Source organism: Piliocolobus tephrosceles, chromosome 11, assembly GCF_002776525.5.
Source record: "Piliocolobus tephrosceles isolate RC106 chromosome 11, ASM277652v3, whole genome shotgun sequence".
Classification (NCBI taxonomy): Eukaryota; Metazoa; Chordata; class Mammalia; order Primates; family Cercopithecidae; genus Piliocolobus; species Piliocolobus tephrosceles.
The window spans coordinates 124,362,198-124,384,814 of NC_045444.1; the positions used below are offsets into that span (position 1 = coordinate 124,362,198).

At 44.6% G+C, this 22,617-nt stretch overlaps 1 protein-coding gene across 3 annotated transcripts in view; it reads right to left on the reverse strand.

Moving 5' to 3' along the window:
* Positions 1 to 17,318, reverse strand: part of ILKAP (ILK associated serine/threonine phosphatase) — a 32,759-nt gene extending 15,441 nt beyond the window's left edge. The window contains exons 1-5 of one of the 3 annotated variants that reach the window (XM_023228709.1): positions 17,066 to 17,315; positions 8,577 to 8,665; positions 8,069 to 8,125; positions 3,642 to 3,761; positions 1,914 to 2,040 (exon numbers count right to left, since the gene is read on the reverse strand). In XM_023228709.1, coding sequence (XP_023084477.1) covers positions 1,914 to 2,040; positions 3,642 to 3,735 — 221 coding nt within the window. In that variant the 5' untranslated portion in view covers positions 3,736 to 3,761; positions 8,069 to 8,125; positions 8,577 to 8,665; positions 17,066 to 17,315. Of the gene's footprint in view, positions 1 to 1,913; positions 2,041 to 3,641; positions 3,762 to 8,068; positions 8,126 to 8,576; positions 8,666 to 17,065 lie in introns of all 3 variants that reach the window. The other 2 variants (XM_023228708.1, XM_023228707.1) reach the window with 2 other exon arrangements.
* Between the last annotated feature and the right edge of the window lie 5,299 nt (positions 17,319 to 22,617).

Sequence of the window (22,617 nt, forward strand, 5' to 3'; positions counted from 1 at the left end):
GCCTATTGCTCCTAGGCTAAACTGTACAGCACGCTACTGCACAAAATACCATAGGCAGTTGTAACACAACGGTAGTATTTGTGTATTTAAGCATACCTTAACATAGAAAAGGTACAGTAAACATGGTATTATGGCCGAACACGGCAGCTCACACCTATTAATCCCAACACTTTGGGAGATGGCCAAGGCAGGAGGATCACTTGAAGCCAGGAGTTCAAGACCAGCCTGGGCAACATAGTGAGACCCCATCTCTACAAAATTTGTAATCTTACGGGAGCACCATCATATATGCAGTCCATCACTGACTTGATGATGTCATTCAGCACGTGATTGTGTAAGAGCAGTGAGGATATTACAGAATTGTTACTCAAATAAATTTTAAATATCTCATTTTAAAAACCTCTTACTACTCTTATTCCTATTCCCCTTTCAAGTTTTGCCAGAAAACCCTCATATATGGAATAAAAGACATCGAATAAACTATTTCAAGAAAAAAAAAATGCCTATGAGAAATGACATTTATTCTAGAGAGCTGCTTTTCTTTCAAATTTTTTGGAATTCCTTTTCAATTTAGGACATCCTGAGCCATGAGAAAAAAATCTCATCTGGTTTAGAACTCAGAGCTATTATCTTACTGCCTGTTATTTGCAAGGCATGATTTAGTGTTCCCAATTAAATTTACACTTAAAGGATCTGCCTTCTTGGGCTCCAGAGGTCCCTTTCCTGGTTTTAATGCAAATCCCAGGCTGGGTATGGTGGCTCATGTGAGTAATCCCAGCACTTTGGGAGGCCAAGGTGGGAGGATGGCTTGAGCCCAGGAGTTTGAGACAAGCCTGAGCAACTTAAGGAGACACTGTCTCTATAAAAAAATTCAAAAAATTAGCTGGCTGTGGTGGCACATGCCTATGGTCCTAGCTACTCAGGACACTGAGGTGGGAGGATTGCTTGAGCCTAGGAGTCAAGCCTGCAGTGAGTCGGAATTGTGCCACTGAACTCCAGCCTGAGCGAAACACAGCAAGACCTTGTCTCAAAGGGTGTGTAGTCCCCTCTACATATGATCAGCTGCTCTGCAGCAGCCATCACCTGATCTTCATGAGTAGACCTCATCTACAGGACAAACGCCATCAGCCCAAATGAGTCCAGCACACTGTATGTTAATGACCAACTGGTGTCAATAAATGTACGTAATGTATTTATTATGTAATTCTGAATTATGTAACCTGTGTAATATATATTATTAAATATGTACTATAATGTATGTTAACAGCCAACTTCATGTCTTACCTTCTGGTTTCTTTTTTTCCAGGCCCAAGAGCTTATCCAGAAGGCTTCATTTTAGTTTGTATAGTTGCAGCTAATTTTTCATTGTCTGTCATTTCCTTGACATCATTTTGACTTTTGTTCTTCCTGGGCCCTGATTATCTGTACTAGCTCTCCTTGATCACCATTCCTATTTTAATTAGTGGCTTCCAACTCTTATCTTCTAGGTCATGGAATAAAAATATTCTCTGCCAGAAGCTGCTCAGCTGCTGGTAAGGAGTAACACACGCTGCAGAGCCCTGCCACGGAGCGTCGTCTCCCGCTCAGCTGCTCAACCGCGACACTACTGACATCCCAGGCTGAACAGTACTCTGTTGTGGGGCTGCCCTGCGCTGCTAAGATGCTCAGCAGCACCCCAGTCTCTACCCCCAGACATCAGTAACAACTCCCTCCCGCACTGTGACAAAAATGTACCCGAACACTGACAAATGTCCCCTAGGCGGAGAGCAAAATCAACCCCAGCTGAGAATCACTGATGTACAATCAAGTGATGTGTTAGTCTTTCCAGTAAATACATACTAGCCAGTCCAAAATGCCAGTCAGAACCCAGGAGATGTTAATGCCGGCTGGGCTTCCTACCACATGAGACTCACATGAGGGACGATGGGGGCCTACACTCCTCGGTGATGTCGTTCAGGATGACGTGGGCATCCTGCATCTCCTCCCTCTCACCCTTCCGCTCAGCCACATAGCCCTTCAGACCAAAGATCACCGAAGAGGCTAAGGAAAAGAGAACAAAAAAGCCAATACAAAACTGTGCCCAACCCTCTGGAAACCCTAGTCCCAGAGCAAATGAGAGGGAATTATGACTGTCTGACTCAACAATATCCTAATGGTGCAAACAAATAAGCAATGCCCCTTAAGGCATCTTCCCAGCTGCAAATCTATAACTAAAATCAGAGCACTGTTGGACAGGGTGAGCTCTAAGAGGTTGCACAGGGACACGAGAGAGGAGTCAGTGAGCACAAAACAATTCTGTCTAGGGTATAAGTCAAAGCACCAGGGCAAGGGATGTGCTGCCATCCCAGAGAAGTGAGATTCAAATCAGGGGAAAGGATCACATGCAAATTAGTCTTGTGATAATTGAATAAGGACAAATGCAAGTCAGCAGAGTTTGTGTCAAAAGCCCTGTAGGATGCCCTGAAAATACGTATTTCCAAGCTCAAGGCTGGTGAAGAATTTGAACAGTAAGACTGGTTGCTTTTACTTCAACTGAGAAAGAAAAAGATAAAAGATTCCAATGCAGGCAGAGATCTATTTACATTTAATGGTTAGGCTCATTTAAGCTCATTTTCTGATAACTAATGCCAAATAATAAACACTGTGAAGAGCTGTCCTCTGGGAAGTGACAAGCTAAACTGAAGATGACACCTTCCCAGCAAAGCTACAAGTGGGTTTTTTCACATACCTCTGCCTGCATTGTACAGCTTTCACTGAGATAATTTATGGCAAAGGACAATGCAGTCACTGAAAATCCCACAGCTTGGGCCGGGCACGGTGGCTCACGCCTGTAACCCAGGCACTTTGGGAGGCCAAGGTGGGCAGATCATGAGGTCAGGAGATCGAGACCATCCTGGCTAACATGGTGAAACCCCATCTCTACTAAAAATACAAAAAAATTAGCCGGGTGTGGTGGTGGGTGCCTGTAGTCCCAGCTACTCGGGAAGGCTGAGGCAGGAGAATGGCGTGAACCCAGGATGCAGGAGGTAGCACTTGCAGTGAGCAGAGATCGCACCACTTGCACTCCAGGCCAGGTGATAGAGTGAGACTCCGTCTCAAAAAAGAAAGAAGAAAATTCCACAGTTCAGGAATACTTCAGTACCACAACTGAAGTATTTATTCTCTTTAGTTAATACTTTTTTCGTTTTCTTCCCCATTAACTTTGACAAGTTACACAACTGACTACAAATTTCAACGGCTTTTTCCAGGCTCAGGGAAGCTGCCTACAAAGCTAAATCACGTAATTCAAAGCACTAATCGACAAACTGCGAACAAAGATCGGAAGTCAGAGAGACACTAGGTGGTCAAAAACTAACCATTCACTGCAGAAGACTAAGAAAAAAAACCACCTGTATTTTTTAGCTCTTGAGGAACAAATGTAGGTTTCCTATTTGATCAAAGGTAGGATCAGAGATAGATGTACATGAAAAGTAGGAGAAAGCACAGAGAAACTTGGAAATTCATTTGCAAAAAGGGAACCCTACTCATTTCTTAAATACAGACATAAAAAGAAAGTATTATTAGAAAGCTGAAACTGGTTTTGCTCTGGGTTGTTTTAAAATATGAAGTCTAATACATTTGTTTTCAAACTGTCTGAAAACCTTTACAAACTTTCTTTTCCACAAGCTCTTCACTGCCATTCTTCTCTTCCTCGGAGGTTTTTCTCTTTGCTCCTTTCCCTTCATTCTTTACCATCTGGGATATTGACGGGGCAAGAGAACCTGGAAATAAAGTAAAAGCCGGACAGAAACACAGCTGTAGACTGTTGGAAAAAGTCACTAGCAGACTGGGCTTCATCCTAGCACTCAAAGACAAGGTCATTTCAAGCAAGGTCTGGCAGAGGCAGGCGGACCCAGGAGTTGTGTCTTCATGGTGGTGCGGGGGATGGGGCAGGTCCCCACAGTGAGAGAACATAAAGATCTAGGCCCTGAGTCACTCTGACCCTGCTGAAGGAGTTTGTAAAAGACTTTTCCCAGTGGTAAAAATACATATATATTTTTTTGGCCTGTAGCATATACATGTTTTTATACCCACAGGCTCTTAAGTGTTAAACAAACACTTACAAAATCTGTAAGCAAACTAACATATCCTAAACAAGTTCCAAAAAGTAGTACCCAAAAAGGCTCAAAATGAGGTAAATGGCAGCCTTTAAGAACTATAATACATCCTTTCAAAGGCAAAATAGGGCTGCCACAGCTGTTCCCACTAGCAAAAGGATGAATCTGTACTCAAAGCCGGAGCTAAGGGAATCTGCAGTGCACATGTGTTTGAAATGAGAAAAGTCAAGTTTCAAAGAGGTGTGCAACTTAACCTTTCAGTCTCAGCTGTCTTCACCTATGCGTAACATGGTAAGAATACTGTCATCTCAGAGGGACGTTTGAAAACAGGTGAGCACAGGTAAGAAGAGCATTTGTTACAGGGCCTAACACATCAATCTCCAATAAGGGCAGCTGTTGTCCTAATAAATGACTTGAAATGTTCTCTGCATTTAGGTATAAAAGTATGCAATAGCCAGATGCAGTGGCACATGCCTGTAGTCACAGCTACTTCCGGAGACTGAGGCAGGAGGATCACTTTAGCCCAGGCACTTGAGACCTGCCTGGGCAAAGTAGTGAGACGCTTCTCTTAAAAAAAAAAAAAAAAAACAAAGGATGCAAGTACTTACGTACTTACTCAACCTACTCTTTGCCAGACATTTCTTTTCCTTTTTGTTTCTGAGACAGGGTCTCATTCTGTCACACAGACTAGATCGCAATGGCATGATCATAGTTCACTGCAGCCTCCAACTCCTGTGTTCAAGTGATCCTCCTGCCTCAGCCTCCTGAGCAGCTGGGACTGAACGCAGGAACCACCACACCCAGCTAATTTTTAAATTTTTTTGTAAACACAAGGTGTCTTTTTTTTTTTTTTTTTGAGACGGAGTCTACTCTGTTGCCCAGGCTGGAGTGCAGTGACGCAACCTCAGTTCACTACAACCTCCACCTCCAGGGTTCAGGCGATTCTCCTGCCTCAGCCTACAGGCGTGCACCATCACACCCAGCTAATTTTTCTATTTTTAGTAGAGATGAGGTTTCACCATGTTGGGCAGGCTGGTCTCGAACTCCTTGTGTCAGACATTTCTTAGTGCTGAGGAAAAGGTAATGAAAATGTTCCTGCCCTCAAGAAGAGTAAATTACTTGCACAAGGACCTATTTCTGCAACAGTGTAACATGATACACATATGCACCCTGCATAATGCAACACAGATGTTTCCAACAGTATCTCTCCCAAAGGTCCCTATAAGTGTCCTGTGGCTTATTATGTGGGTTCCAGTTTTTCCCAAATGGATGTGAAACTATCTTCCTTTAAAATTCCAAAACAGATGGCCAGGTGTGGTGACTCACGCCTGTCATCCCAGCACTTTGGGAGGCTGAGACGGGCAAATCATCTAAGGTCAGAAGTTCAAGACAAGCTTGACCAACATGGCGAAACCTGGTCTCTACTGAAAATACAAAAAATTAGCCGGGTGTGGTAGTGCCTGCAATCCCAGCTACTCGGGAGGCCGAGGCATGAGACTCACTGGAACCCAGGAGGCAGAGGCTGCAGTGAGATGAGATCTCACCACTGCGCTCCAGCCTAGGAGACAGAGTGAGCCTCCATCTCAAAAAAAAAAAAAAAAAAAAAGAAAAAGGCCAGGCACAGTGGCTCATGCCTGTCATCCCGGCACTTTGGGAGGCAGAGGCAGGCGGATCATGAGGTCAAGAGATTGAGACCATCCTGGCCAACATAGTGAAATCCTGTCTCTACTAAAAATACAAAAATTAGCTGGGTGTGATGGCGGGCACCTGTAGTCCCAGCTACTCAGGAGGCTGAGATAGGAACTTGAACCCGGGAGGTAGAGGTTGCAGTGAGCTGAGATCGTGACATTGTACTCCAGCCTGCCAACAGAGTGATACTCCGTCTCAAAAAAAAAAAAAAAAAAAGAAGAAGAAAAGGAAATAATAAAATTTCAAAGACACCTTACAGCTTTGTTATTGACTTCTAAGCAAATTACACTGTAGTCAGAGAATGTAGTCTGTACAAAAAACAGATTATTGAGGCTTATTTTATGGCTTAGTACATAATTAACTTTTGTAAGTGGTTCCTGCCTGCTTAAGAATGTGTTATTGGGCCAGGCAAGGTGGCTCACACCCGTAATCCCAGCACTTCGGGAGGCCGAGGCAGGCAGATCACGAGGTTAGGAGATGGAAACCATCCTGGCTAACACGGTGAAACCCCATCTCTACTAAAAATACAAAAAAAATTAGCTGGGCATGGTGGCAGGCGCCCGTAGTCCCAGCTACTCAGGAGGCTGAGGCGGCAGAATGGCGTGAACCCGGGAGGCGGAGCTTGCAGTGAGCTGAGATTGTGCCACGGCACTCCAGCCTGGGCGGCAGAGCGAGATTCCATCTCAAAAAAAAAAAAAAAAAGAAAAAGAAAAAGAAAAAAGAATGTGTTATCGGCAGGGTGCAGTCGCTCACGCCTATAATCCCAGTACTTTGGGAGGCCAAGGCGGGCGGATCACAAAGTCAGGAGTTCGAGACCAGCCGGGCCAATATGGTGAACTCTCATCTCTACTAAAAATACAAAAATGAGCCGGGCATGGTGGCGCATGCCTGTAGTCCCAGCTACTCAGGAGGCTTGAGGCAGGAGAATCACTTAAACCCGGGAGGTGGAGGTTGCAGTGAGCTGAGACTGCACCACTGCACTCCAGCCTGGGTGAGAATGCGAGGCTCCGTCTCAAGAGAAAACAAAAAAGAATGTGTTATCTTCTCAAGAAATCTAAAACATAAGACCCAAGATTATATATCCAAAAAATCAAGCTTGCTAATCGTGTTATGTAAATCTTCTAAATTGTTACTACTTTATTGTCTTTTGTCCTGTAGATAAGAGACAGCTATGCTGTATCTTCATTTCTTTTATTAAATCCCTTAATAGCCTTCTTTAAACATATTAACTTCCTTTTTATTTTGGAGACAGAGTGTTGCTCTGTCACTCAGGCTGGAGTGCAATGGCGTGATCTCAGCTTACTGCAACCTCCACCTCCCGGGTTCAAGCGACTCTCCTGCCTCAGCCTCCTGAGTAGCTGGGACTACAGGCACGTGCCACCATGCCCAGCTAATTTTTGTATTTTTAGTAGAGACGGGGTTTCGCCATGTTGGCCGGGCTGGTCTTGAACTCCTGACCTCAAGTGATCTACCCGCCTTGGCCTCCCAAAGTGCTAGGATTATAGGCATGGGCCACCACGACCAGCCAGAACATACTAACTTTCATTACAATTAAGGGTACTATCTTTATTGGGAAGGTTTCAGGCTACACTGTGAGTGTGAGGATGCTGCAATTTTTTGGTATGGGTCTATTGCCCCGAAGATTGAGAATTCTTATGTAAGATGACTATAGTACTTTTTCCAAAATATAGAAAATATACCTGCATATGAAATGGGACTACCTGCATCCCCCCTGCCCCCACACCATATATCTCCCAACCTCTCCTAACCCTCACCTTCCCCAACCAGAAGAGCTCCACGTAAGTTCTCATGAGACAGAATCATACCTTTGCCACGATGGCAACGGGAATCTGCTCTACTCTTCCCTTCTACTTAATGAGGACATGTAAAGGAACATGTTCAGGAGAAGGTAAAGCCAATGCTACTAGCCTTGATACATTTGGGTCAAGCGCTCTGTTTAACAAGGCAAATCAGAATAATGAACTCCGAATTTTAAAAAAATGTTAATAACAAAGTTAAGAGTAAATTAGTGAACTCTTAATTCTTAAAGGCAGTTCCAACAATCTGAACCTCAAGAAGTTAATATCACCAGAAAGTAATAGAGTATTATCTTATCTTTGTGCTTCCAATTAATGTGCCTGTTTATAGTTTTAGTAAACCTTATACTGTATGACTTAATGGCATCCAAAATCCTGTTAAAACCTATACATAAATTTCACAGAAAAGTAAAATACTATGTATTATTTCCACCAGCACCTTGGATTTTTTTTCCTACCACTTACCTGAATCGCCACTGCTAGCGGGTGGGAGATCATCAAAAAGCAAAGGTCCCCCTGATCCTGAAACACAGCAGAACACTTAGTGAGCCCACAAAAAATATGTAAGGCTTAAGTTTCAGAATCCATCCCACCAGGACACCTATGTAGGTTACTGAAATAAACTCAAAACTCTTGCGTCAATCCAGTGGCAACTCATACTGCGGTGAATAATATCTTGAACCTATTTTAAAGTCCTATTATTTCAAAGGAAATAAAAATCTGCCTTAAAAAGTTAAATTGTACTTCAGGTAGTAAAATAAATACTCAAGTGAACCAGAGAAAACTGCTCCACATTTTCTTGCAGTACTTCTCAGGACTAGCGACTAGCAGATTTTTCTGCCTTACCTGATGCCATGGATTCAAAACTTAAAGACAGTCCAACACCTAAAACATCTGTGTGTTGAAAATGGGGGAAAGGGAAAAAGATTGAGACAACTACAATCCCAGGATGAGTAGAGACGTTGACACACACCTGGGAGAGCCTGAAGACTGTACCTGAGTCAGTACTGCTGGCCGGAGGGAGGTCATCAAAGAGCAGGGGTCCTTTCTGAGTTTCTTTCCCTAAAACACAGAACACCCGTTTAGAGAGCATGTGGCCATCATCCAGGACAGATTTTCAAAGAGGAAGATCATGTGGTCTCCCCTGCTTTGAGACAAGTTTGCTATTAGATTCTAATTTTCTCCTTCCTGTTGGACAAATTTTTAAAAAATATTTTCTTAGCAGCTTTTTAAATCTGGGCATCTGTTTCCAACAGCTGCAGTCAACATAAAAGCAATGAATGATGCCCTAACAGGCATTTTCAGGGCCACTGAGTATTTTGAGGAAAACAAGTATTTTCTTGATAATTTCATTATTGAAAGCATGAAACATTTAAGTCCTCCTTTAAAACAGAATCCTGGGAAGCAAAAAACTGATTCTAGACTAAGAAAACAATACTTAGGACTTCAAGACAGACGTTCAGAAATTTGGGGGCAGGGGAAGAGGGGAGGGACCTTCAAAGACCTACAAGTTTATAAAAATCCTATTTCAGTAACATTCTGCAAGGGAAGAAAATCTGTTGGAACCTGGTGTCCCTAGCCCCAGCACAGTGCCTGATTCAATAAATAGCTTTGGAGAAAATAAGGAGTTTCAGGTAATCAAAGACAGCCTCAGGAGAAAGTGAGGAAACTCTTTTAACAAAAAATGTGAAGATTTACATTCCAAAAGTATGTCTTAAATGTTTTATGCCCAATTATCTTTTTCCACATAAAATTTAACTACCTTTCCTTATTATCCAGCTTTTTCCTGAAATTCTATTTAAGCTATTAGATATCTGAACTGGCACACAAGAATCCAAATTAGAAGTATACATGTTCACCTCCTGCAAAATTCAACACACCAACCAAACACACAGGCTTCATCCCACCTCTTGTTCCTCAGAGTTCAAGTATAAAGATGTGCTCATTTAAACCAGATGCAGTGGCTCATGCCTATAAACCCAACACTTCGGGAGGCTGAGGTGGGAGGACTGCTTGAGCCCCGGAGTTCAAGACCAGCCTGGGCAACATGGCAAAAAAATGTCTATAAAAAAGGACAAAAATTAGCCAGGTGTGGTGGCAGGCGCCTGTAGTCCAAGCTACTCAGGAGGCTGAGGTGGGAGGATCACCTGAGCCCAGGGAGGCCAAGGCTGCAGTGAGCCATGACTGGGCCACTGCACTCCAGCCTAGGCAACACAATGAGACTCTGTCTCAAAAAAAAAAAAGTACTCACTTAAAAATCAATTCACTTTTTTTTTTTTTTAAACTGAGTCTCACTCTGTTGCCCAGGCTGGAGTGCAGTAATGTGATCTCAGCTCACTGCCTCCGCCTCCCGGGTTCAAGCGATTCTCTTGCACCAGCCTCCTGAGTAGCTGAGATTACAGGTGCACACCACCACGCCCTAAATAATTTTTGTATTTTTAGTAGAGACATGGTCTTACCATATTGACCAGGCTAGTCTTGAACTCTTGACCAAGTGTTCTGCCTGCCTCTGCCTCCCAAAGTGCTGGGATTACAGGTGTGAGCCACCACACCCGGCTAATTTTTGTATTTTTAGTAGAGACAGGGTTTCACCATGTTGGCCAGGCCGGTCTCAAACTCCTGGCCTCAAGGGGTCCACCCGCCTCGGCCTCCCAAAGTGCTGGGATTACAGGTGTGAGCTACTGTGCAAGGCCAAACACCAATTCACTTGAACAAATAAATTTATATCTCCCGAGAGGCTCATCCATATCATCTGTTTTGCCTCCATTTAGAAATGAGCTGGGTATCAACTTTCTTCTTTTAAACACAAAAACTTTAATTAAAATTTATAAACTTAAGGGAATGAAATTTCTCCCAGGGTCTTTGGGTCAGAAGTACCTAAAATACACAAGAAATTCCTGAGTTAACAAAAAATAACTATTTTGCTTTATATCCCTAATACAAACGGGAAAATGTATTCTCATCTCTCAGGATGACTCTAAACAAATTAAGTAAATACTTTCACTTTTCTTACAAGTGACATAAAGACTCTACAAGTGTACAAGAAGCAGAAGAAAGCCATTAAAAAGTATTTAGTATGGCCAGGCGTGGTGGCTCATACTTATAATCCCAGCACTTTGGGAGGCCAAGGTCAGGACTGAGGTCAGGAGTTCGAGATGAGCCTGACCAACATGGTGAAACCCTGTCTCTCCCAGAAAAACAAAAATTAGCTAGGCATGGTGGCGGGTGCCTGTAGCCCCAGTTACTTGGGAGGCTGAAGCAGGAAAATAGCTTGAACCTGGGAGGCAGAGGTTGCCATGAGCTGAGATAGTGCCACTGCACTCCAGCCTGGAGGACAAAACCAGACTCTGTCCCCATCCCACAAAAAAAGTATTTAGGATAACCATTACTAAATGTATTAATCCACTTACAAGAATTCCTAATATCCCGAAGTAGGTCACTTTTGCCCAAACGACACTGGATCTAACAATCAAAACGCCCGTTCTCCGGACAGACTCAAAACTACATGAGATGATCCAGACAATCACGCTGCATTCAGTGGGGTCACAGAGTCAGATGTCTTAGGACAAGGGAGGGGACATTTACAGGTAACAGCCCAACCTGAAGAGCAAACAATCCTTCCACTTGTACCACGTCATATTTTAATTTTTGAATTAACTTGCCCGTCTAAATCAGGTCTTTCTATTGTCACTGTAAAATGGGGGAAGTCTTCTTTTACCCAGGTAATAAATACATTTTCAGTTCTTGCAAGCATTCCTCACAATGCAACTTTCAGCTTAGTATTAATATGAGCCTGGCTCCCTCTCCTTTGGCTACAATTCAGTCAGATGGTGCCCCAAACTGAGCCCCATCCCCAGAGAACTGCCTATCACCTTCTTTCTCACTCTGGAATACTATGAGAGGTATTTCAATTAAACACAATGAGACCATCTTACATTTTGCTGGCCACAAATGGGAATGGGCTTCTAAAAATGGTAATACTGCCTGCCTGTTAGGCACTATTCTAAGAGCTCTATACATCTTAACTCATTTAATTCTTATGAGATAGGTACTATTATTATTTACCGATTTAAAAACTTAGGCACTGAGGTCAATTACCCATCCAAGATCACAGAGCCAGTAAGGAGTGGAGTCGGGATTCAAAGCCATGCAGTCCATGCTCTTAGTGAGGTACTCTGTGCCTCCATACGTGGGCACCCTTCCAGAAACTTCACAAACATCAACTCATTTTACCCTTACAACAATCCTATGATAATCCTGAGATTGTATAAAATCTCTGGAAATATCTTTTGCATCATCAAAAGGATCTAACTTACAAGCTTATACACGGATTCTTTAAAAAAATAAAAATCTATAGGTCATAGATACATAAGGAAACTACCAACTAGCCAAAACCGTAGATTCTTTTTTTTTAAATTGAGACGAGAGTCTTGCTCTGTGAGCTAGGCTGGGGTGCAGTGGTGTGATCACAGCTCACTGCGGCCTCACCCTTCTGGGCTCAAGCAATCCTCCCTTGTCAGACTCCCGAGTAGCTGAAACTGCAGGCATACACCACCATGCCCAGCTAATTTTTTAATTTTTTGTAGAGACAGGGTCTCACTATGTTGCCCAGGTTGGTCACGAATTTCTGTACTCAAGCAATCTTCCTGCCTCAGCATCCCAAAGTGCTGGGATTACAGGTGTGACCCACTGCTCCAGGCCCTTACATTCTATTTTGAATAAACTGAAATTCAAAGCACTGGGAGCTTGCAATCATTGGACAAAGTGTGACCTTGACCTAAAAATTTGGAAGAGGCCCCTCCCCCACTCTTAAAAATATTAGAACCTTAATGAGAAGACAAGACTAAAAATGTTTCTTAATCATAGTTAATCTCACCAAGAACTCCCCCCCTAACCCCAGTTATCTACATTCTGGAGCTAAGTCTACTGGAAGTTATATACTATGCTGAGAAAAATACCCTTGGGTTGATCATATTCAGGTTAAAGGTTGCTATATCCAATAAAGTTAAAAAAGGATGTTAAAATATTTTGCTTGAACTGTTTTTTATACCTTCCTTATACCTCAATTTTCTTTTCAACTATAAAATAAATCCAGGTGTTTTCCAAACACCACACAGGTATTATCAGAAAAAAGGGGGACGGGTTCCACCACTCCTCAACCACAGTATGAGTTTAGTATATCCTTTCCACTTTCCTTAATGCTCATGTACATGGATACATGCATTTTAATTTTTAGAAGACAGAGTCATCTCTACACAATACTCCAGATGTATTGTTCACACAACCCATCAAGGCATGCTCCAGGCCAATACACCCGAGTCTAATTCATTCTCTCCAACAGCAACATATGCGAAGCACCTCCACTCCTTTGACCAGATCCTTACGGATGGGTTCAAGCTTTTCCCAATTCTTCATATGACAAGTGACGCCACAATCAACAACCTGATACATGTATTCCTGCTTAATATGCTAGACTGCTCGTCATAGGATATTAGTTTAAATCTGATAGAAGCCAAAATTTGTGCCCCAAAAAGTTGTAATTTTCACTCCCAAAACACTTCATGAGAATGTCTATTTCTCTGCACATTCACCAATGTTACCAATTGTTGCTAATCTGATAGGTGAAAAGGTAACTAGTTCCTCAGCAACTTTCTGTTGAGGAGCCATTTGTATCCCTTACCTCTGGACCAGTAGAATACATCCTTTGACCATTTTTCTAGTGGGTTTTATTTTTTCCTATTAATTTTGTAAGCCTTTGTCATACCCTTCATAAGTATATTGTAAATATTTTCTTTGTCTTTTGCCTTTATAGTATCATTTGTCCTGCAGAAATTTTAAATTTTTACATAGTCAAATTTACTTTATTTTTTTATGACTTTTTTCTGTTCAACCCTGTAGTTTTACAATTAATCTGTTTTCCTGTAATATCTTAACATTTTATGTTCAAATACTCATTTTTTTTTTTAATTGTCGAGACAGGGGTTTCACGATGTTGCACCAGGCTCTTCTCAAATTCCTGGCCTCAAGCCATCTTCCTGCCTTGACCCCCCAAAGCGCTGGGATTACAAGTACAAGCCATCGAGCCCAGCCTCCAATTTTTTAAAAAGTATTTTTAAGATGGTGTGGCAAGCAAATATTTTACTTCATCCTCAACAACTGACCATCATTTTTTAATGTACTGGTGTAGCAACCAAATAAGTAAAAGAACCACCCTATAAAAGTGAAACCAAGTCACTGGCGAAGCAATTTTAAACCATGACACCTGTAACTGACGTATACGGATTGTCAAATACAAGCTGCCAATCCTAAAGACATCAAGTTGGCACTTTCATGGCTATGACATAGAAAAGTTCCATTTCTGCCTGATATGAACAAACACTTCTTTTTTTTTTTTTTTTAGGTAAAACATATATATATCTCCTTTAAAAAACTTGATTCACTCAGCAATTAAAACTTTTAAGGGCTTGATAAAACTACTAATTTAGCAAAATACCTGAAATGTTTAGTGCATTCTATGTATCTTTCCAGATTATAAAAATTTAAGAGGTTTGGGGTGGAAACATTAGCTGCAATGTTTAAAACAAAAATAAAAAGATCTGAACAAAATATTAATACATTTGATGTGATATAAGCAGTGTAGTATTCACCCTTTGGACACTTAGTGCTTTCCCATAATTCATTTAAGACTGCATTTTCCCACTTTTAAACACCTGTTAATGGCTCAGCCAGGCACAGTGGCTTACACCTGTAATCCCAGCACTCTGGGAGGGCCAAGGTGGGCAAAACACTTAAGCCCCAGGAGTTCGCGAGCATCCTGGGCAACATGGCAAAGCCTCGTCTCTACAAAACATACACAAATTAGCCGGCTGTGGTGGTGCACACCTGTAGTCCCAGCTACCCATGAGGCTGAGGTGGAAGAATCACCTGTGCCCGGGGAGGTCGAGACTGCAGTGAGCTGTGTTTGTGTCACTGCACTCCAGCCTGGGCGACACAATGAGGCTGTCTCAAAAATAATAACCCTGGCTAACATCTATAAAACACAATACATTCTACCCCACACCACGTGCAGCACCATACATACTATACTGATTTGTACAGTAACAGTGGGAAGTGTCACTCCTTTTTACAGATGTAGGAATAGCCACAGAAGGCAAGAGTTAGTAAGTGAAGAGTTGGATTCTAAACCAAACAGTCCAGTTACATTTCCTGAACAACTTTTATTGTGCTCTGTGAAAATAACTAGGTCTTTTATTGTTCACTGCATTAGAGATTTGTGATACCCACATATCATGTGTGAGGGTCATGATGCACAGTGTATGCTCATTATTCCATTCACTTTAGCAATATGATTTATTCAAAGTATGGTATTTTTTTAAAATCACAGTATTTTCACAAGTATGTGAAACCAGATTCTGTTCTTGTACAAACGATTTTAACCTGTCAAATCTCATCTTGTTTGTAGCTAACTACCTGCAATGATAACCGTGGATCCCAATTGTCACTCATTTTAGTACTTAATCTCTCTCAGCTTCCAATCATCTACAAATTGAGTTCTTCTTCGTTTTAAAGCTATTTTTACAAATACACTCAGCCAAGCTGAAAATTATGAGATTTTGAGTTGCCAGGTTTTTTGTCAGTAAAGGGAGCCTATCCCCGAGCAGAACCTAATTGCAGGTAAAAAGCAAGGGAGACTTTAAAACTCATAGGTTTACAGGCACACTGGTGAATCCAAACGCTGCTCCAAATATATTGATAGAAATTATACTCCACCAACAGAGAAAAAAGAGTGCTACACAAAGTCAATTTTTAGCCACAGCTAGAACCGTGGTTATTTTGAAAATGAATGGCTGAGTCAAGTTCAAAGGCTCCAGGATCAGTTACTGAGATGCTCTGTACCATCAGAATGGTCAGTGGGGGCAGGGCGCGTTGGCGCACACCTGTAATCCCGGCACTTTAGGAGGTCGAGGCGGGCGGATCACCTGAGGTCAGGAGTTCAACCAGCCAACCCAACATAGTGAAACCCCGTCTCTACTAAAAATACAAAATTTAGCCAGGTGTGGTGGTCGGAGCCTATAATCTCAGCTATGAGGGAGGCTGAGGCAGGAGAACTGTTTGAACCCGAAGGTTGCAGTGAGCTGAGATCTCGCTGTTGCACTCCAGCCTGGACAAGAGCGAGACTCCGTCTCAAAAAATAAAATAAAATAAAATGTTTTCTTGCCCAGAATTACCGCAAATCACAAGGCTTCTCATCCTTAGAAGCTTAATTCAAACACTGCCTCCTTCCCCAGTCTCTCGGTGCGCGACAATCCCTCCTCAAGAGCCCTCAGCATTTCCCACAGTCATTAACTTTTGCCAGTTTTAATTACCGTAATTAGCACCCTTCAGAAAGCAGCTCTTAGCGAAGGCTGGGCCTTACTCACTTCCGTCTGCCCTACAACAGCAGTTCCCAAACCACTGGTCTCCAGCCCCCGCTGGGTCGGCCTGGGGATTCAGTAACAGATTCGGAAACCCCACTCTCAGGGATTCGGATTTATTGGGGCTGAGGTGGGCCTGGAAATCTGAATGTCTTAAGTTTTCCAGGTTTTCTACCCCCAAGTTAAGTTTGGTAACAAGGCCCTAAACTACAACATCAAGCTGGAACTCTTGCATATGAAATATTCACGCGTTTTGACAAATGAAACCCGGAGACTATAACCCACGGGACGCAGGGATTAACCCGGGCCGTTCCACGCTGCTAGGATGCTGAGCTGAAACCACAGCCCACAGGGCCTCCCACCGGCAGGGGCCAGGGCTCAGCAGATGAGCGGACTCCTTAACTTTAGGGAAAGGGGGAACTTCCCGTGGTCCAGGAAAGAAAAAAACAAAAATGTTAATTATCACAAAATCATAGGATGGCGGAGGAGGCATCCTGTCTTCCAGGTTTCAAAAACACGAAGGATTAAGATGGTGATTAATTCAATCTCCTGTGCAAAAACACGCCAAGCCCCTGAACTTGCACCGGCCCGGAACGCGGCCGTTCCACAGCCCGCGGGTGAAGCGCGGCCCGGAAGCCGCGGGCTGGCGGCGCGCAGGGCAGCCCGGGCCGCGGGTGGAGTCGTGTGGCACGGGGGTCCGCGGGGCCGCTGGGCGTTCAGAGCTGGTCCCTCGGGTCGGCCCACGCGGCCGCGCCAGCGCCTTCCACCGCCACGCAGAGGGGCTGTGGCCGGGGCGGCGCTACCCCTTCCTTCCTGCGTAGCGAAAATGGCGGAGCGGCCTCCCCGAGCTCCGCGAGCAACTGGGCCTCTCGCGGGGCGGCCAGTGGGCCGGACGGGGCCGGGCCAGGCAGGAGCAGGTCCAGTGCTGCCCGCGCCGCCCGCCGCCTCCCAGCGCGGGCGCCGCCTCAGCCGCCCCAGGCCTCAGGCCGCCGCCATCCCGCCCGCCCTCCCTCCCTTCCCTGGCCTGCCCGGCGGCAACGCCGCTTACCGGCAGCCGGGCGCGGCGAGCGCTCGGGCTCCGGCAGGTCCCCGAACAGGTCCATGGCGGAGGCTGGACGGCGACGGCAGCAGCAGCAGACGCTCAGCCCGCGAGTAGCGGCGGGGCTCCACACCCCGGGCGGGCGGCGACGGCAGGCGGGCGACAGGCAGGGGCTGCCGGCGCCGTCAGTCACCTGCGGGGAGAGCCCCGGACGCCACCAATCGGCGCGCGGCGTGGCCCGGCCGCCCCAGAGGGCTGCGCGCGGGCGGGGCGGGCGGCTAGAGCGGCGGGGCGGGGGGGGGGGGGCAGTGCGCATGCGCGTAGACCCCTCCTGCCTGGACTGCGAGCCGGGCAGGCGGCGTCGCCTGGGCCCTACGGTGTTTCCCGCCTTGGCGAATCCCGGGCCCCTCCTGCTTTTTCCTTGGCCGAGGTGTCCGATTTCTGTCAAGTTTCGTTGCGTTCCTGTCCAAGAAGGCCTGTCCTGTCAATCCAAGGGGAGCCCCTGATGCCTGGGAAGGCTTTCTGGAACTCTTGCCATCTCTTCGGCTCGTCCTTTCACCACGGCGTGCCTGGTTCCTGGCCTGTTTTGGAGGCTGAAAAACCGAGGCTTGGATGGAGTGGCCCTGGGCGTCAGGACGGAAACCCCAAAAGATGCTGGAGGGAAAGGAGGCATTTCTTGACCTGTCTTTACCCACTGGTCTCTGTGGGGAGCGGAGAAGAGGGACTCCTCCTTGATGGTGTCTCCCTCTATGGCTATAAAGAGAAAGGCGGCCACTGACATCGGAGACCTGGCCTGGTTCTGCAGCCAGGACTTGGGGTTGGTCTGGCACAAACAGCTAGTCCTGGGTGTTCTCTTTGAATATGGACAATTTCATAAAACACCAACATCAGGCCATAATACAGATCAAGACAAGAAAACAGACCACTGTGTAATCAAGTCTGAACACAGACAAAACAGGAACACTGTCCAAGCCGCAAAAGTGGCCAAATTTCCCTCGTCTCGGCCAGTAAGAGTGATTGCTGCTTCTTTACCATTACATGTTTAGCCTTTGTCTAGTCCTCCTGCCATCTAGATAAGCTTCATCAAGATATCCAATCATAGAATCCTTCTCTTCCTGACATCCAGTCCAGAGCAAAGCCCCGTTTCCATAAATGTTTCCACAAATCAACTAACACAAACCCAATCTTACGCGTCCGTTCCAATACCCTTTACCCAATTTCCCCAGGTTATGTGGTCTCCCTCTATGCAAAGAGTTCAGCCAAGTTCATTCCGGGTCAGATGCGTTTCTGGCGCTCTCTGGCTGTAGGACATGGAGGGAGCCCAACAAGGCTTCATGCCTCTCATCTACATGGCTTCTCACTAGCAACTCTTTGAGATCTTCATGCTGCCTCCTCCATTACAGCAGAAACACTCAAGTAACAATGCTTGTAAGAGTTAAAGAGGAAAAGAATACAAAAAGCGGCTCGACAGTCAAAGACAGGTTTATTTCAGAGAATAAACCTGAGAGGGGATTCTGGCCAATTTTGTTCAGGAGCACTCTCTCTTATAGACTAAGCGTTCTCTCTTACAGAATAAGGACATTTAAGGGTTTTGGAAGTGGGGGAAAGTTTATTGCAGGGTTGGAATGTCTCTGGTTGGAGAGGAGGCTATTTCGGGATTAGCATGTTTCTCGTTGAAGAGGGGTTTATCTTAGGGTTGGAATGCTTCCGATTATGCTGACATTAGCCATTAGGCTGATGTTTTGGGGTGGGATTTAGGTGGTTTTTTAATCAAGGGGAACTTAGAGTGGTGGTGTTTGTCCAAGATGGCGATGCTCCTGCTCTGCCAATCCAGTCTCTACAGTTGTGAAAAGGACTAGGGGCAGCACGTTTTTTCTGGCTACTTCCTGCTGGGGGAGCGAGCAGAGAGTTCTTTGGTTTCAGATCGATTGTAGGAGTAATGCTGTCTGTAGATATTTTTGGGTAATTGTCTGTGAGATGGCCATGATCCTGCTGGTTAAAAATCTTTTAAAAAGGTTAATTAAGCAGGGTAAGAACATTATTCCTAGGCATATTTTTTGGAGAGGGCCCAAGAATGGGATGACCCATGTTAGGACTTTGTTTTAAAACCAAGAATTTATTTGGTTGTCTTGGTATTCTCTTAGCTTTTTAGCCCTTTTTTTTTTTTTTTTTTTTTGAGACGGAGTCTGGCTCTGTCCCCCAGGCTGGAGTGCAGTGGTGCGATCTTGGCTCACTGCAAGCTCCGCCTCCCGGGTTCACGCCATTCTCCTGTCTCAGCCTCCCGAGTAGCTGGGACTACAGGCACCCGCCACCACACCCAGCTAATTTTTTGTATTTTTTAGTAGAGACAGGGTTTCACTGTGTTGGCCAGGATGGTCTCAATCTCCTGACCTCGTGATCCGCCCGCCTCAGCCTCCCAAAGTGCTGGGATTACAGGCGTGAGCCACCGCACCCGGCCTTAGCCCTTTCTTTAAGTTTTTTTTAGCAGCCTCTCTTACTGGACCTGATTGGTTGAGATAGAAGCAACATTTTTTACCCAGTGAGAAGCAGAGGTCTCCTTTTTCAGATGTTATAACATCTAATTCCCATCTATTTTGGAGGACTACTCCAGCCAAAGAGTCTAGTTGGTCGTGGACTCTTATTAGGCTTTGGGCCATATCTTCTAACGAACTCTGCAGTTCTGTTGAAAGAGCTTTCAAGTATGTTAAACAGGTGGCAAATCTACCTGCTCCCAACCCAAGCCTGGAGATTATACCTAGGGCAGCCATTAAAGGAATGACGTGGATGACCCTCCTCTTCCTAACATATTGGACGGATGGAACAGGTAAAGATTGATTAGGAGGAACTAGTCCAATGGAGGGAGAAAGATAAACTAGGGTACAGGTTCTAGTCCAGTTGGTGGGGAGACTAAGATATATGTGTTGAGGCCACACAAAAATAACAAGCCTTTGTTGTAAATACAAGCGGAGACGTGGACAGAAAATAAGTGAATTAAAGATGAGGTGTTTGTTCTTTCCTGTGGTTCATTACTCCAAGTGGACAAGGAGGAGGCCAGGGAGACACCTACTATACTAGAGGTATAGGAAGATTTATTTTTTACAGATTAATGTGGTCGGATGTTGCAGCATTGATATTGAGCCACGGAAAAAGATGGGCACTAGGAGCAGCACAGTTTAGGCTAGAGGCATTGACTGAGGGAGAGGCTGTCAAACGAGCCAGCTGCAGAAATGCTCCATTTGCTTCAGGTGATACTTGGTAGTTAACCTGGTTAGTGTGATGGTCAGAGGGGCATTTAACAATGATAGTTCAGTTGCATAGGTTAGATGTTAAGGACCCTACAGGGAAATTTCCTTCCAAGGCTGAAAAGCGAAGTGAGGCTTGTTGTAAGAGGGGGGTGTGTTTAGTTATGGACCCTTCGAGGGGAGGGCCCTGGGGCTTAAGGCACTGTAGGGAGTTATCATAGGTTTGAAATAATTTGTTGGCCTGATTGGCCCTGGAAGTGGGATAATCGCCGACCAGAGTGTCAGCTCTTTCAAAAAAGGAAGCTCCTTTTTGGAGTTTGTAAAGTAGGGTTGTGTTTCCTGTTCAAAGGTCATGAAGGAATGTAGGAAGGGCTGTGTAAGCTGAGGAAGACGGCGATAAACACATCCAGCACTCCAGAGCAAAGGAAGAGTTCGCTTGCCTCAAGAGAGATTGTGTAAGGTTTATAGAGCGTTCTAGTTTGAGAGCAATGAAGAGTGGTTGTATTGATGAGGTTGATGTGATTAGGGAATTTATATTGAAAGAAACAAGCAAAAAGAGAAAAAAGTTATTTGGGTAGGAGTAAAGTCCTGGAAAGTTCCTCGAACTTAACCAGCAGGATCATGGCCATCTCACAGACAATTACCCAAAGTTCCCATAGAGCAGTAATGAGCTGATCAGGATGTATAATGGGAGCTTCATAAGGGTACCACTGAAGGTGTGTAACAAGGTTAGGAAGTGATGAAAGTTTGGGAGAGAAAGAGACATAAGCAGCTTATGTGGATTTCTCTTCCTTTTCCTCAGAGATTCAGGTGAGGCGAAGGGAAGTGGATCCTGGGAGACACAAGAGAAGGCTGAAGGGTTTTTAGACTTGGTTGTTTGGGTATGTGGTGAAGGGAAGTCTGTTTTCTTGAGAGAAGTACAATGAAACCAGTTGGGGAGTCCCTGGAGTTTTGCTGCTGTGGATGTGGTAAGGGTGATCTGGTAAGGTCATCAAACATTTAGGTGTGAAGGGGGAATTTAGGGGTAGGACTGGGATCTTTTACCAGAACCCAGTCTCCTGGCTGTAGGAAGGGATTAGAAGAATCGGTGATGGGTTGTGGCAGGTATTTGTCAGCATATTCCCAAATGAAATGGCAGATGGTATGTACAAGAGGGGAAATGAGAGGGGTTGGTGGAGGTGGGGCCTGACCCTGAGGTGGAGCAGAAGGGGCAAAGGGTCTCCCATACATGAGTTCAAAGGGGCTGAGCATTAGAGATTAACGTTGGAGCACCCGAATTTTTAGAAGGGCTAAAGGCAAAAGTGTATCCCAGTCTTTATGTGTTTGGTGTGGGTACCTGGTGAGGGTGTTTTTGTAGAATGCCATTCATTTCTTCAACCTTTCCTGAAGATTGAGGTGGAGAGGGGAGGTGCGACTTCCAGGTGATTTGTAGGGCTTGTGCAAGTGTTTGAATAATTTGAGAAATGAATTCAGGGCCTTTATCAGATTGAAAAGACAGAGGTACCCCGAAGCTGGGGATGATTTCTATTATTAATTTGTACAGTAGAAACTCGTTTGTTGGTTGTGGGAAAGGCCTCGACCCATCCCAAGAAGGTATCAACCAGAACTAGAAGAAATCGAACACTTTTTACTGGGGGCATACGGGTAAAACCAATTTGCCAGTCCTGTTCTGGAAGGTGTCGCTTGGCTTGACGGATTAGGAAAGAAGGGGGTCTAGTGTTGAAGTGGGGGGAAGCTTTTTTACAAATAGAGCATTGACGGGAAATGGCTTTTAACTGTTTCTTTGTATCTGGGGTTATGTGTATATGGGAACTTAAGAAATGCTGCAGAGGGGAATGGCTGGTGTGGAAGTGGTTGTGAATGACCAATAGAAGAATTGTTTTTTCAGGGTCAAGTAGGACTAATTTGTTTTGTATGAACCAGTATGGGGGGTTAAATTGTGCCCCCACTGTGATTAGTTGTTGTGTTTGGTGTTCTGGATTAAAGGAGGGGATATGTTGTGTGAGGAGAAATAAGTGTTGGGGAATTGGGTGGTTGGTTGAGGTGTGTTTTGCCCAATAGTCAGCCTCACGGTTCCCTAAAGAAATGTGGCTTTTGTCTGATTGATGTCCTTTGCAATGGATAACCACAACCTTTTCTGGAAGTATAGCTGCCTTTCATAGATGATGGATACATTTTCCATTAATGATAGGGGTTCCCTTAGCTGTGAGATAGCCCTATTCACTCAAAATTTGGGCATTGGAATGGATAATGTTACAGGCATATTTAGAAGCGGTGAATATATTCACTTGTGTGTTTTTTGCTAGAGTTAGTTCTCTT